Source organism: Protobothrops mucrosquamatus, unplaced genomic scaffold, assembly GCF_001527695.2.
Source record: "Protobothrops mucrosquamatus isolate PMUCROS unplaced genomic scaffold, P.Mucros_1.0 scaffold2330, whole genome shotgun sequence".
NCBI classification, from domain to species: Eukaryota; Metazoa; Chordata; class Lepidosauria; order Squamata; family Viperidae; genus Protobothrops; species Protobothrops mucrosquamatus.
The window spans coordinates 109,320-125,704 of NW_015388413.1; the positions used below are offsets into that span (position 1 = coordinate 109,320).

The 16,385-nt window shown below is 36.9% G+C and overlaps 1 protein-coding gene across 1 annotated transcript in view; it reads right to left on the reverse strand.

Annotated features, from left to right (window-relative positions):
• Positions 1–4,025: 4,025 nt before the first annotated feature.
• The window catches only part of IVNS1ABP (influenza virus NS1A binding protein), a 16,306-nt gene continuing 3,946 nt past the window's right edge, over positions 4,026–16,385 (reverse strand). Inside the window, exons 2-15 of the mRNA XM_015824732.1 lie at positions 15,909–16,142; positions 15,054–15,180; positions 14,096–14,265; positions 13,932–14,007; positions 12,914–13,087; positions 11,376–11,501; positions 10,056–10,163; positions 8,401–8,527; positions 7,962–8,186; positions 7,647–7,768; positions 7,229–7,355; positions 6,753–6,884; positions 6,325–6,498; positions 4,026–5,200 (exon numbers count right to left, since the gene is read on the reverse strand). Of these exons, the coding sequence (XP_015680218.1) occupies positions 4,947–5,200; positions 6,325–6,498; positions 6,753–6,884; positions 7,229–7,355; positions 7,647–7,768; positions 7,962–8,186; positions 8,401–8,527; positions 10,056–10,163; positions 11,376–11,501; positions 12,914–13,087; positions 13,932–14,007; positions 14,096–14,265; positions 15,054–15,164 (1,926 nt within the window). The 5' untranslated portion in view covers positions 15,165–15,180; positions 15,909–16,142 and the 3' untranslated portion in view covers positions 4,026–4,946. The remainder of the gene's footprint in view (positions 5,201–6,324; positions 6,499–6,752; positions 6,885–7,228; positions 7,356–7,646; positions 7,769–7,961; positions 8,187–8,400; positions 8,528–10,055; positions 10,164–11,375; positions 11,502–12,913; positions 13,088–13,931; positions 14,008–14,095; positions 14,266–15,053; positions 15,181–15,908; positions 16,143–16,385) is intronic.

Genomic DNA, 16,385 nt, shown 5'->3' on the forward strand with positions numbered 1-16,385 from the left:
ATTTTAGGTAGGGATGATTTTAAGAAAATTTTAATTGACACACAGCTTCCAATATTTGGCTTTTAATTTGGTTTTAAGGGGTTTTTTTGTTTTTTGATGTATTTTGTTTGTATCTGTTTTAATATGCTGTGCACCGCCCTGAGTCCTACGGGAGAAGGGCGGTATATAAATTAAATTATTATTATTATTATTATTATTATTATTTGGTGTATATGTATGCCAAGGTATTGCATTGCTATTATTATTGGGGATTTTTAGAGAAAGGTATTGAAACTGAAATTGCCAACATACTGCCTTTTATGAACATTTTTTGTTAAATACATTACAGGTATTTCTACATAAATATGGAGCTGAAAGATGACCAAGAAGGGATCCAATTGTCAATCAAAATAATCAAAGACCTAAAGAACATTATTTTGATAATTTGTTAACAGCTTATGGATCCTTAGTATCTTAGTAGACAACTGGAGTGTTTTGGTATTCTGTTGTTTCATTTTCTCAGCAATTTAGTAATGCAATTTTTACAAATGTTTTACTAGTGTTTAAGGCACTAGGCCAGGGGTAGGCAACCTTGGCTCTTTTATGACTCATGGACTTCAACTCCCAGAATTCCTGAGCCAGCTCAGGAATTCTGGGAGTTGAAGTCCATGAGTCATAAAAGAGCCAAGGTTGCCTACCCCTGCACTAGGCTATAAAATGAGAAGTACTGAGTTCAAGTGTCTCTTTAGACATTAAGGCCAACTTAGTCACTCTCTCTCAACTCAATCCACTTTACAGGGTTGTTGTCGTAGGGAAAATAGGAAAGAGTATTGTGTGGGTTTGCTGCCTTGAGTTATTCATAAATATAATAAAGGCAGGATATAAATAGTGTACCCTCTAAGCATTTTTATTTTTAGGCATTAGTCTAGTAGTTCTGCTGTTTGAATAGCAGCATATTCAGTCTTCATTTTATGTTCGTGTGTGGAAATAAAAATTGAAATTATATCTTTTAATTTGTAAAGATCTTTGCCCCCAGTAAATTGCATTTAGTTCCCTAGGCTGTAGGGCAGCTTCCCTTTCTTACCCACGTTATGATAATAATCATTATTCCTCCTAGCAATTAAAAAGTTGAACATTTACAGTCTGAACAATATAATCTACCATGTCCATACCTGCAAACACCTGTTTTTGCAAGTTCAGACCTGGAAACCTCTTGGCAAGTGGCTGGGAAACAGTCTAGGGATTTGTCACAGATGGGTGAACGTGACCGCCTTTACCTGACCCTCGATGTTTCAGACTTCTTTATTTAGTCTTTTATGTGTAATGCTAAGCTGTATTATGAGTTGATTCCAAAACAATCACTTGTTTTCCCAGAACAAAGAACAATGAACATAATTTGCTGTTAATTGGACTTGTTCACACCGTATTTTATTACATCTAATCTCTAAATATATGGTGTATCATTTTTGTGTCAGTATGCCACCCAGTCTCTGAGCAAGAGACGCAGGAGACAACACTCCCTAGATTACAGGGGTAGGCAACCTTGGCTCTTTTCAGGAATTCTGGGAGTTGAAGTCCACGTGTCGTAAAAGAGCCAAGGTTGCCTACCCCCCTGCCCTAGAAAGTAAGATTAACCCTGAAAGAGTTCTCCCCATTGTACGGTTTTTCTCCCTGGCTGCCATCTAATATACTTATAAGGAAGTGAACACAAAGAAAAGCTCCTAGAGCAGGGGTAGGCAACCTCAGCTCTTTTATAACTCATGGACTTCAACTCCCAGAATTCCTGAGTCATCCCTCCTGGCCTCGCATGCTCTCCTTTTCCTGGGCACGACCCACTGCATCGCCTCCTCAGCTATTGGCCAGCCGTCCAGCTCAGAGGCAACTTCTCTGAACTGCTGGCAGCGGGCTGCGGAGCCCCAGAGTGCGCCGGTCAAGGGGCCAGCAGGCTGTGGCTGCTGATGGACAGTCAGCCGCCATGTGCTTGCTGGCCTGTGTGTGTGGGCCAATGGTGTTAGGCAGCAACTGCCCTGGCCCCTGCCCCGCCTTGCCTCACCCTGCAGGACGAGTCTCCTGCCCACCGCACCACCTGCCAGAGACCTCCTAGATCACCCCAACCCTGCCCGCACAGGCGTCCCTCCCTATGAGCAACATCGAGGTGACCACGCCCACCGTGGCCACACCCACCCAGTGGGCCATGACCTTAGCCACACTCACCCAGTGGGCCACGCCCACCTGGCACCCAGCAATAAATAAGTGGGTTTTGGGTTGCAGTTTGGGCACTCGGTTCTAAAAGGTTCGCCATCACTGCCTTAGAATGTCTGGCCTTAAAACCAACTAAAGTGGAGGCAACCTTGGATCTAACCTAGAGCAAGCATTGTGGAATCAATATGGAACAGAAAATATCATATTTAGCATATGTCAATAGGTAATTGCCTGCAAGATCTGAAACACATTTGATTACAAATAGGGAACCTTCTAAAAAATGATGGCCCTTGTGAGAAGTCAGATAGGAAATTGCTCTAGCAAAAAATTAAATCTTATCAGCCAAACCATGTTCAGTGCCAGGGGACTGGGAGGTAGCCAACAGATCAATTTTAGAAAGAAGCCCAGGGGAGATCTGGGAAATTATAGGCCAGTCAACGAACATTTGTTACAGGGCATAGATGATCAAGTCTTACTGAAAACATGGATTTTACAAAAATTCAGTGTGCCTCATCAACCTTTAAGTTTTGATTACCATCTGTAGTGCATTTGATTTTCAAAAAGTTTTTGAAAATCCCCCTTCAATGGCTCTTATAAACTTAATGACCAAAGGGCGGAAAGGATTTACCTTTTTGTAGACTGCTAACAAAAGGAGTAACTGTCTCAAATGAAAAAAAGTAGGATGTAGAACTTTTGAAGTTTTTGTGTTGGGACCATTAAGTAAATTTGAGGCAAACGAGGAGTGGGTTATGTTTGTAGCTGGTACTATTCAGAGTGGAACTACCTTTTCCATGAATGGCAAATACCATTCAGTTCAAGAAGCTACAAAATAATACACACTAGAACACACACTCATTCCCACCCTTGTTTTAGATAGACATTGAATGAATTTGACAATTCAGTAGATAAGATTTTTGGGCCATAATGGATAGCACAATTCTCTTGTGTGGCAGTTGTGAAAGGCAAATTCCATACTATGGGTTATTAAAGGGATTGAAAGTAATAAAAGGTCAACACTGCAATGTTAAACAAACCGACAACTCAGATGGTCCTCAATTTATGATCACTCGCTTAGGGGCTGAAGTTACAATACACCTCCCCAGAGTGACTTGCAACCTGGTTTTAAAATTCTGATGGTGGACTTTCCCTGCAGTCAGATGGTAGCATTTTGGGTGCTTGGCAACCAGCCTGCATTTTATAGGATTCTGCAGTCATATGACTGATTTGTGACTCTTTTTTTTTAGTCAGAAAGTTGTGATTGCTTAGGATTTCTGGCAAAAAACAGCCATTAGGTACAACAGGCCTGTTTAATGCCATGGCATTCATTTACCAATGACAGCAAAAAAAAAAAAAAAAGGTTGCAAAATTGAGCACGGTCACAGAGTGACCTGCATAATAACTATGATTTATGGCCGGAATGCCACTTGCAATCAAGGACTACCTGTACTGTTTAGTCATTTCACATAGCACGTAACTTGTGGAATGTACTATTTCAAAATCCACTGAAGGGATCTACATTGGATGGCTTTATCAATGTAGTTTAGACAACTTTATAGAAGTCAAACTTATCAATGGCTATTGATCTTGAAACACCTCTGAGTTAGGGTAACAGGCTTTCAAACATCAGGGACGGGCGGGGGGGGGGAATAGTAGGACATGGGTAGATCACCTCCTGCTTTAAGCATCTCAAAGGCGGCTAGTTGGCTACTATGTAAAAGTGCTGTACTTAAGATCCAGCAGAGCTCTATTGTGTTCTTAAATGCTAAAGTACTTGGCAAGATATTAAGAACAAGATATTGCACCTCAAGCATTGCTAACCCTCCAGCATCAGAATCAAATAATTATTAAAGAAATGAGACACAATTTATATTACGGCATGTTTTCAGCTTGCAGTAGAAAGATACAAACTTATACAATAATTTTTCAGATAGGTAACCTTGCTTTCTAAGACAGCACAGACTTTTTTTGCTTTGCATTTTATAACTCTGCATGTTTGTTACAACTATTTAAGAACCATACAGAAAACATCCTCTAGCTTGGCTGAATTTCAGAGTTATGCTTCCTCACTCATACTACACTCATGTTCAGAAATTCCATTCAGATATAGTGAAAATAACTATGTATTAACAGATCATACAACATCAAAGCAGGGGAGAAAAATTAATAGCTCTCACAGCAGTAAATGAAACGTCTTACTCCAGTCTATGAATTTTGAGATTGTCTCTTTGCATCATACATTTGTATGCCGTGTCACTTCAAGATTATAAGAGTCCTGGCTCTATTAATATATAAAAAGTTATAAAAGGCAGTCAAAGTGGCAGGTGTCAGCTTTTTTTTAAATAAAGCTGTTTAGCTATTTAAATAAGGCTTATGAGATTATTCCAGTTATTTAAGAAAAAAGGCCTATAAAGTAATTGCTGATAATGAAGACTGCTGTTTCTTTCCTGCACCAGAAACAATTCCAAAATAAAAACATTTGCTTGTGCAAATCAGCAAAACATAACATTGGGGGGATGCTCATGAAATGATATGCCATCAACTTACATTCTTATTATCTCAGAAGAATCTAATGTTAAGTCTAAATTAAATTCTAATGCATACAACACCCTTCATTTATTCTAAAAAAATATGTACAGCATATTAATAGTATGCAATATGCAAAAGCCTTGTTGCTGATGGCAACTTTCACCCTTCCCTCCCACCTTATTCACATGTGTACCTCTACTAAAACAATTACATCACTAAGCCTGTTAGTTTTAAGGAAATTAGAACTTGTAGACTTTTGTGTAGGGGCTCCATTCATTGGATTCTGAATTGTAGACTTCAACTGTGTTCAGAAACTCATTGCCGTCAAATCCTCCCACTGCATAGATCATGTTGTTCACTGCTGCAAAACCAGCATTGCTTCTTGGTGTGGTCATGCTACCCTTCATCTTCCACTCATTCTTAGCAGGGTCATACATTTCCACACAGCTGACTGCACGGGAGCCGTCAAAGCCACCACCCACAAAAAGTTTTCCTAGGAAGCAAATAAGAAGAGAAACTTGAAGAACTTGTGTCCCGATAAATTCCCAAAGATGCAAAATCTCAATTGCCCCCTCCCCAAAAAGCTTAATACCTAAAGACTAATTGTATAGTAAACTAATTAGGTTGTTTGAACCTTGGACAAACTGTTAAGTTCTGCCAAATTGTTTTAGGTCAGTCAGTTTGGAATACTTCAGCTGTTCTGGGTTTGGGCTAAATACTCTTATTAATGGGTAAGGCTAATTTGTATTGTCTTCCTTTTCCCTCCTTCTAAGCTGCTCCCAGTACAGCATAACCTATTGATCCATGGACTTTTTTCTCTCCCTAGCATCTTTCCTCCTTCTCCACAGCAGCTGATGCCCTAGTTCAGGGGTAGGCAACCTTGGCTCTTTTATGACTCATGGACTTCAACTCCCAGAATTCCTGAGCCAGCATGGCTGGCTCAGGAATTCTGGGAGTTGAAGTCCACGAGTCATAAAAGAGCCAAGGTTGCCTACCCCTGCCCTAGTTTATTACTTCCCACCAGCTTCTGATTTTCTTGGTGCAACTATCCCATCAAATCCCCACACTAAGCTCTGATACCTTCAGTTATTTCCTATAAAGCCATTTCTGCCAAGAGCAAAGCGGCGTATTTCACCAGGGCATGGAACAAGGCACTCCAAAATAAAAGCACTTGAGTTAAGACATGGATTACTTAAATGCAAATGTTTCGTTCCGTGCAACAGTTAACGCACAAAATAGTTTATCCTGCAATTTATTCCACTGCTACATGGAATCCTACGCAGGCATAGCCCATTAATGTCACAACTATAGACCTCTGAATGGCAATAGGTAGGAAAGGCTTTTTTCAAGTGTTATTTTTGTAGCGAAGAGACAATTTGAAGTAGCTTGATTTTCAGATTTTTCAATCATGTATATGCACATATACATGTGCACGCTACACTTCCTATCTGTGTTTAACAAGCCAGTGTATCTGAAGTATCTATCTATACTCAACTTGATGTTGTAGTACAGAGGCTGATTAAAATAAAATGGAAGTGATGCTGCATGCTCACAAATCCCAGCCGTTAAAACGTTAAAGCCAAAATTTATAATATTTATCCAATCCCACGAGCTTACCATCAAAAACAGCAACACCAGCTCCGCGCCTAGCCACGTTCATCGATGCAATTAGCGTCCAAGTATTATTTTCTGGATTGTAACGTTCTACACTGTTAAGGCAATTCCAAGACTCAGCTCCTCCAATGATATACAAATATCCACCAAGTTCACATACAGCAGACTGGTGTCTACCTGTAAAGACCAAAAAAGAAAAAACCCCAATTATTTTAGCATCTAGAGTCTTGTCTAAGATTCTGTCACTCAGGCATTCTTGTAAATTCTGTTTTACTTTATTTTACTTGCAGCATATAGTTTTTCCTAGTTTAAATTTTCAGGTGCATAAACATGCCATTGGTAAATTCTGACACCTTCTACAGGCAAAACAAGTAAAATCTGCAAGAAGAGAAAATAAATCACTCCAAAATGTAAAGAGATTATGAACTTACGGATATTTAGCGAAGCACAGCTTGTCCAAGATTTTGTTATCGGATCAAAGACATCACAGTTTTTTAATCCCTTCTGTCCATAAGGATCTGACCCACCAACAATATACAGTTTTCCATTCAGTGCACATACTCCTGTTCATCCAAAAGGAAAAGAAGAAGTTACAGTTTGCAAGCTTTAAAACAGGTAGCTTTATAGAGCACTAGCTGTACCCAGCCACACGTTGCTGTGGCTCAGTCTGGTTAGCGTGTGTTGCTTTTACGTCCAACAGATGGCGCTGTTTTTCAAAAAAAAACCCATGTTTTTAACTGTCACAGGTGTGACATCTATATAATAGTAGGTATATAAAAACACACGCATATTCGAATGCAACGTTGTGTCAAAATTTCAAAGCAATCGGTGAAGAACTTTCGGAGATTTAAGATTTTGAACAAATGAACATTTACATTTTTATTTATATAGATTAACAGATATCTACCTGCATTGCAACGGTTAGTTCTCAGTTCTGGAACTTGAGTCCAATCATCTATTTCGGGATCATACATCTCCCCACAACTTAAATCATCAGAGTGTCCATTTGATCCACCAACAACATACAGCTGTCCCTGAGTTGTAGAAATACATGTTGTTGAGATGATCTTTTAAATTATATTATCTCTAAATCTGTGCATTAATAGAGGCTTTTAAATCGGTATAATGAAAACCATTAAGATAGCATAATGGCCTAGTATTAAAGGCTTATCTCAAAGCCCAAGATAAAATATTCCCCCGCTCTCCCACTCCAGAGAATCCTACTTTCCTACCTCCACCTAATCTAACACGCTGCAATTGTTAAACAGGTTTCAGCAGGGAAATGAACAGGTGATGTAACCATGACTGTTTACTTCACAACATACCGTCAGAACTGCCATCTGGAATCGAGCTCTTGGAGTCCTCATTGGTGCGATGAAAGTCCAGCAATCTGTCCGTGGATCATAGCATTCCACAGTGCGCAAACATTCTTGTCTGTTGTAGCCACCTTGTTGTAAAAAGAGCATACAAGAGATGTAGTCTCAGATTAGCGAAATAGTTTTTAAAAAGCTTAGACAATGTGTGACCCTCCAAATTTTTATGAACTCGAACTTTTGCTACTGTTAGCCAGCATATCTCCAGTTCCAAAAGAGTTGAAGAGCAACACATTGCTCACGGAGGTATAAGTATTATGGTGTTACCTGCAGCCACCAGCTTGCTGTTAAGTTCTGCTGTTCCCAATCCAGATCGAGCATACTGCATAGGCGACATCACCTTTTCTACAAGATTGTCTGGTTGAACCTCAAAACTCAAACTTTTCATCAATCGTGGAGTACTAGTTGGGGAACTCTGTGGACTGTTACGACCATGAAGGAAAATCACACAAAAGACACCATCCAGAACAGCAAGACACAAATAGGTGTTATCTGAAAAGCAAAACACACATTTCAATTCCACTACAACAAGGTTTTCACATCCTTCTCTCTAAATGTGTTATAATTCTAAATACTTTTAAATTATTCAAGGAAAAAGAATCCCTATTAAGTACATGGATAGTTGTTTGCTTCCTCCCACTACTTCTGCATTTAACATGAATGAAATAATCTAGAGTAAAACCAGCAACAACAAACTTTGGCTTACTTGAGGTCTTCTCTGAAGCAACAATTTTCCACTCGTGTTTAAGATTCTGCACTGCTGCATTTGGTGAAAGATTTCCAGAAGAACTGCTACTTAACTGCTTGAGATCATTCTCACGGAGTGGCCTTTTCTGCAAAATCAAAAGGCAGCTACAGAAACCTAGCCAAAGAGCAAAATTTGCTCTGCCTTTTTTTTCAGAACTATTTTTATTGCTGTGGAGCCTCATCCAATAGCACAGCTACACAGGTAAATTGGAGAACACAGCAAGATGAAACAGTTAGTGCTTTGTTTATCCACAAAATAACGTTCTAGTCCATTTAATCACTTACTATCCTCAACTTCACAGATCTACTTTCCGATAAAAAATACAATTCCTTACACTCTTCCAAAGTATATCAACTCTGGATTTTAGGACAGATAAATCCAATTTCAAATGAAATAGTTTTATTCCTTACATCAAGTCAGCATTTACCAAATTCAAGGTATCACAAACTGTATTCACACATCATACAAGCCATTGGTTTACCACTCACAAAACCGGGTTCACACACTGCACCAAGGCAAATGCTTAGCACAAAACATAAACCCAATCTAACTAAATTACGTATTTTAACACTATATAAATCACCTACTTTAAATCTGTATTATTTTTACTTTTCAATGGTTTAAACCTACCTACTGCACCATTTTCTCGCTAACATAAACTTTCTACCTTATTGCCTATAAGACTTATCAACTAAGATTAGGGGATCTAATTTTTTTTAGAATAAAGTTATTCTACAATACAGCTTCCTATTTCCCTTTCTCCTGTGCTTCTATTTCTTCTATTTATCCATATTTTTCATTTGACTGCTTATTTTAATAACCTAACCTTTTCTCCCTTTTACTCTTCTCCACTAAATTCAGTGGGATTCGACTTGCATAAGTTAACACCATTTACTCTCTTCAAATATTAAATGCTAGTGAAAAACTTACTAAATGGCCACCAAGAAACGAATGCCATCTCACTCTAATTCTTGTAAATTCAGAAATCACTCACAATTAAAATTGTTCATGAATTTTGTTTCAAACTTAATAAATTGAAATGTGAAAACATAACTTTATTACCAAGTCCAGAAAACAAGTAAGATTCTCATGAAATGAAACAAACTTTCCCACTACTTTCTGCCATATTTATCCAGAACACGTAATTTATTCCTGCAATGACAAACCTTTTTGCTCAAGTCAGCCCATTGTTTACACCAGGATTTCAAAATTATGTTATGATTTGATACCTAGCCACCACTTGTGACAGAAACATGTTCTATTCTCCAGTACTTCTGAATTGCCCCCGTTCTTTTCTCCTGAACTCTTGAGGAAAGGGGAGACTTGTTGTTCTGCCACATTCATCTTCTCAGCCTGTATAAATCTTTCAATCTCATGGAAGCTTAAGTTAAATATCTAATTCTATTCTTGGTTTCGCAGCATTTAGCATGTATTAAATGCATTATGGCATACCTCAAAACTAGATGAGCCAGGAAGACACAACTCTTCTAAGTTTGAATTTCCCTAGTCTTCTAAACTGGAAATGTCTTATTATACTACACAACATTGTAGTTGTGTTGTACTACTCTACCCAGCTTTACCTGAGGTTACCTCAGACCATGTGCATTTTGTACCTGCACAAACTGAATGTGGTCATCATCACTGCCATACACCTCAGCCTGTCCATCTAGTGGATTTCCATCAAGCAGCTTGTGATCAGCTGAGTAGTACAACGTTTGCACCTGCAAAACAACAGAACAGCAATCTGGCTATAGTCTCCATTGCTGCTTAACTAATGGTACATTGTATAGAAACTTCATAAGGATTCCAGGAGCGCAGCCTGATCTTCTCTCCATCTAGCAGAATGGCATTTTTTTTTTTAAAGGAAGGTTTCTCTCGTGACGACAGATCTTCAGACACTGGATAAAGGATCCTTGTTTTCACAGCTCAAAAGAAATCTTCTTGACTTCTATATTCCTTGCGTCATAAACATCCAAATGTACAACAAGTATAATGTACATTATCTTTCAGAATAAATTGTACAAATTTCTTTTTGCAAATCAGTTTTGAAATATGTAAATCAAACACGTATGTTTTATAAAAGGGATTGCAAAAAAGATAATGGAACTTTTCATTTCAGGAACTTCTGTCGCGCACTACTACATCTCAGATTAAATGTATTAATACTATAAGGGAAATTTGATTATATGACTGAGATTCTCAGGTATAAAAGAAGAACAGCAAACAACTGCTCTGGAAATTAAGGCTTCCCTTTGATGGCAACTCAATAAATTTCTCCAAACAATTTGAAATATGAATCTCCGGTGCATTTCATTTTTAACCCAAATGGTTGAAGTTATGTTCATGAATTAGGCTATTTAATTATACAAAACTTTTCAATTGTTAAAATATCCTGTAAAGAAGTAAACACCATTAAACATCATCATCGTTCTCTGCCCACAGCGAATTTTCATAGGAGAACTGGGGCAGAACTGCTGCTTCTTTACGTGTCATTACACTTGAAGTTTCTTCTATGGTCCTTCAGCGATGAGTATCCTAGTTTTGTTAATAAACCTATGGGGAGATAAATCAATGGGGAGGAACAACCATTAGAACCTTTGACCTACTTTCTCTCTTTAAGTAAAACCTGTAAAAAGAATACATTAAGAACAAAACAAGTTTCAAACCACCTCCCCAAATTTAAAATGAAGATAACTGCTTTATTTGAAGTTGTGTAAAGAAAACTGTGACAAAAACAGAAGACCAGCTCGAACAGTAGTTTAAGCAGCTCACCTGAAACCCCCCTAGTTTCTCAGCTTAGGGATACCTATAGTAAAATTTAAATTCTTCATAGCTTTGTTTTAAAGGGAACAAAAAAAGGAGAAGGGATCATCCTTAATTTCAGAAAAATGTAGTAGGTAAAGATGGTCCAATCTCATGTTCTTAAAACTGACCTCTTCCATCAGATCTTCAAGACAGTCTCCATTCTCCCAAATGCTGCGCTGTACCCAGTTGATTACCTTTGTGTACAGCTTGCCATTGCTGGGCAAGCTCACATTATCTTCAAGCATAACCTCCAGCTGAAATAAAAAAGAAAAGCACACTGAGCCCACTAAATCAACCCTAAATTCACACTAGTTAAGAGAGCCTACACCCCAAAGGAACATTGTAAATGTGATAAAAGATTTCTTCATTTCTGATGGGCTAAACTTTTACATATAATTTTTGTATAATACAGAACTTATACAGACTTTACATTTTCAACAGGGAAGAAAGTTATCAATGTAATCTAAACAGCAATTAGCAATTGAGCATGGGCATTTTTTTGCATTGAACACAGGCAGTATAGAAAGATATATTTCTTGCCAAATTCAGATTTACCATGAACCAGCTAGAAATATGGCTAACAAATGACAGCACATATTCGCTATCTCAAAAGATACAATCTGGAAGATATTTCAAAATAAAAAGCAGCAATGAAACTTAGCACTCTATGGCTATTGTACTGAATCATTCAGAAAAAAGCTTTGTCTAACATTTTGAACAATATATTTTAGCCTTCTGGGAACAGTTAAAGTAAAATAATAAATAAAAATTGTGTTAGTCTTCCTCAACTCTTAAGCCCCTGGTGGTTTTCAACTATGATGTGGTATGAATTGCTATTTGGTGTTTTAATCTATATCCGCTTTTAGTTACAGGTAGTCCTTCAGTCAGGAAAACTGAGCCCGGAATTTCAGTTGTAAGTTGTTGCAGTTGTTAAATGAGATACTATGTGACTGCAATCCTGGCAGTTAAGCATTTACACAAGTCATTAAGCAGAGTGTGGGGTGTCTCAGGAGGCAGTCCTGGGAGACCTAGCATGGATATATTGTAACTAATGAAGGTATGACAAATGTGGAAGAAATTGTTATCTGCCAAGAGAAAGTACTGAAAATACTAAAAATTATAGAGAAGGTTTGGAAAGAGTTAGGGTTTACTGGAAATAAAAGAGAAATTGGCTAAACTAATTAAAAGATATGTTCAAGTTATAAGATGTTAGTGAATTTCACTGTTACAATTGTGCAAATGATCTGAATTCTGGGCTTGTATGTTACAGCGAGCAACAGTAAATGACTTGGAAAAATCTATACTAAACATGCTTGTTATCTTTTCTTGTTGAGGTGGCATTGTTACAAAACTGCGTTATCTGCAAATTGTTTAAGATCACAAGTTTGTGCAATCAATATTCCCATCTGTGCTAAGTTAAGTGTTTGGTGACTTTCATGCAACTATTTTTTTTAATTAGAAAAAGAGAATGCTGCTAAAAGTATACTTGTTTACTTCCAAATGGTGTCATAATTGAATAAGAATTTAAATGCTTGTATATGTTCCTGGTACCAGATAGCTTGTTTGTCAAAAGGTTATTTCATGGAACGCTTAACTGAAGTAATTAATATTTATGTGAAAAACGTAACATGATGATGGATGGGGAAGGAGGAAATGGGATAAGTACCTTTAAACGTGGCAATTTGAGAAATTCCTCTTGGTCAGAGATCTGCAACAAATGCTCTTGAATGTAACCATCAATCTTGTTCAGTAATCGTAAATCACTCATGTTGCTTGCAAAGTTCCGATAAGAGATGCAACTTTCAACATTCATCCTGGACAGCAAATAATCTCCACAAACCTTTTTTTTTTCAAAAAAAAAGTATACAATTACGATATATTGTAGTTTGCGATTTCATTTTGTTTCAGATTTTCTCACCACAGATCCTGAGTCTGTATTCTGTAGTTTGGTTTTGAAAATGACATATCTACAATCAATTTACAAAAAAAACCACCACCCTTGAATGATACTGCCCCCCCTTGAAGTATCTTAGTCTCTTGCCCACTTGGTTTTTTTTTTCATTTTGAATATATTTTTCCCAAACTGTTCAACAAAAATATTTTTAAATATTTACTATAAAAGCCAGATATTTTAATTTGCTGACTTGAATGCTACACAATACAGTTCAAGTTATTTTTGGCTACATTGTCTCTAAATGATTTAAATTATTTTACTATGATTAAAAGAGACTTCTTATGGAGGTTTTAACAATGTGCTCTGCAGATTTTTATTTTACTTTTGTTGCTATGTGTAATTATGATTAGTGTCCAGTTTATCTATTAGGTATATCTTTGAGTACAAGAATATAACTTCTTAAAAGTTAACAAAAATATATTATATGAAACTGGTCCTAGAACTAAAGTGTAACAGTGTGCCAGCAGTTATTCATACTATTTGACTTTGAAAAAGTGTTCAGTTTTTACATTTTAAAGTATGACCTAGCTCAACTCTTTGGGCATTCATGGATATATTTGGGTATCCTGGTATCACCATGGAAATGGTTTACCAATTTCCTAGTCAATATTTCAGCTCCAGCATTCCCTAGAAGTTTCCTATGGTGAGTGCTAACTAAGCATGAACGTGCTCAGCCTCTGAACTCAGGGAAGTCGTTCAAGTTTTGCTATCTGCCAAAAACCCATTATACCTGTTTGACTCTCTCCATCTTCAGCCTCTTAGCTGCAGAGTACACATCTTTGACCAGTTCTTTATCAGCCTTTAATCTATTAAAATGATATAATTATTGTTCTGATTTATTCTGGACAGAGTATAAAGTAAAAATATTTGTAACAGAGAAAAAGGATCACTCACTGAGCAGTGTAAGCATAATTTAACAAGACTTCAATAGCCTCTGGATTAAGATCATCAAATTTCACGTGAGAAACGCCATGAGAATCATTGTCATTATTGAAGATTTCAAAAAGATAAGGACTGCAGCAGGCCAGTACTGCTCTGTGAGCCAACATCTCATGTCCACAGACCTTCATTAAAATAAAAGCCTACATTATTAAATTTGAAATAGAAACTATTCACCAAATTATGAAACTGTTAAGAGTAACTGTAGTTTGAATGGTACATGATGCACCAAAACACTTGGCAAAGCACTTTTATTTCTTCTTGTTTTAAAAATATTAAAACATTTCTATCATAAACACAAGTTTTAATTAAGACTTGGGACCAATCATGACCATAATTAGAAAACTGAAAGAGGAGTAAAAATAACCTCCGAGTAGTGTGAACGGATCTCACAATATGCAATAAAAGGCCACTTTATTAATGTCTTATTATAGTCCTTGAGTCATGACTGTAAGGGAGCCTGCCCATTCAAGGTTATAAATTGGGTCACCCATGTGACTGACCTAATTTTTTGCAATGGTCGTTAAGCAACCACCATGGCCATTAAGTGAACCCATAGTTCACAATGGGTTGGTTTGGCTGAAAAATGGAAGTAAATTCATGTTTTTGGCAAAACTGCTCTAACTTGTGGTCATGTGACCCCAGGAAGCTGCAAATGGCCACAAATGCAACCTAGATACTGAGCATTTGAAATGTGGTCATATGACTATGGGCCTGACCATCAGAACTTCAAATCCAGGTCATAAGTACCTCCGCCCAGGTAGGTCCATTATAACTTCAACAGGTTGCTAAGCAACCAGCTGTAAGTTGAGGACCTGTATCTATTTTTGAAATAAAATTACCAAAATAGACATCCTCACTTTAAAATATTTATTAGTATTTTAGAAAATCAGCATTAGCAGGCACTCTCTACCTGAAGCTTAACATCACAAAATTGGCCACTTTTGCGCAAAGCATTTAACTTGGCAACAGACGATTCAATGAAGTTTTCATCTTCAAACATCAAATACCCATTAGGAATCATTTTGCTTTTTCTGTGGCTGAAACAAAGAACAGCTTATGAGATTTAATATAAACTACTATAATCACAGTTCTTTTACACAAGGCCATCTTAAAATTATGCATCATAATGGTGTAAACTATACAGAAAATAACAATATGCAGGTCTAGGCAAGCATTGCAGTGAATTATGCAGTAAATTCTTTTCTCCCTTCTTGAATAGACCCAACAAGTTGCAAAAATGATACATCTAATTCAAATAGATACATTTTTCCCTTCTTTCATAATTTCTGGTATCTCCCACATTATACTGAATCTGTACCATGGGATTACATATTTAGTGTGTGAACTGGCATTATCTTTCCTCTCAATGATTATTTTTCAAGAAAAAGTAACCACCTCAGCAATAAGGACTTTTCAGAGTGTAGCATATGGCTAAACTAGCTGTCCCCTCTTTGCTTTCAAGGTCAGAAAGAAGAGTAAACCATGGAAGAATATCTTCTTTTCATGGATGGCGAAAGAGATGAGCAACTGTCCTCCAATTTATTTGTCTACTAAGACTTCTTTATTCGCCACTATTGCAAACTTTGGAGTTAAAATTCTGTTTGGTGTTTACATTTTTCTAGTATAGTAATTGCTTTCTTTTTTTACTCTGGATTTATAGTTTCAGAACATGGGAAAGTCTATCTACTTAAATATATACTGATTTATATTTACAATACATCACATGAAATACTATTTACAAGCATATATAAATGAATAAACTCACCAGATAGATTTATGCTGTGATTTCGCAGTTAGGAGACTTTCAACAATCCACTGTGTGTTATTACAGGGTATGTCAATTTATATTCTTTCTAAGGTGAACACTGGTTTGGGAAAAATGCATGCAGCTGTAACTTCTAAACTGTTGACTCCAAAACTATCAGGCTTTAAAACGATGTAATCAAGTCCTTAAAAGCTATAGACATGAATTTCTTCTGTGATAGTCATGCATCATACTCTGAAACAAAAAAAAAATCAATCAAACTCAAATATTAAATGAATTTGGAATTTCCATATATGTTATTCAGATTTTCTAGTTGTTATTTGAAGAGCAGATCTATAAAAGTTGCTTTTTTCCTTGTGAACATAAATCCAGAGACAATTTTATATTAAGTATATATTTTAAGATACAGCTACTCCACTTGAAAACTGAATCTTAGATCATTATTATAATCACTAAATACTATTTTAGAATATAATA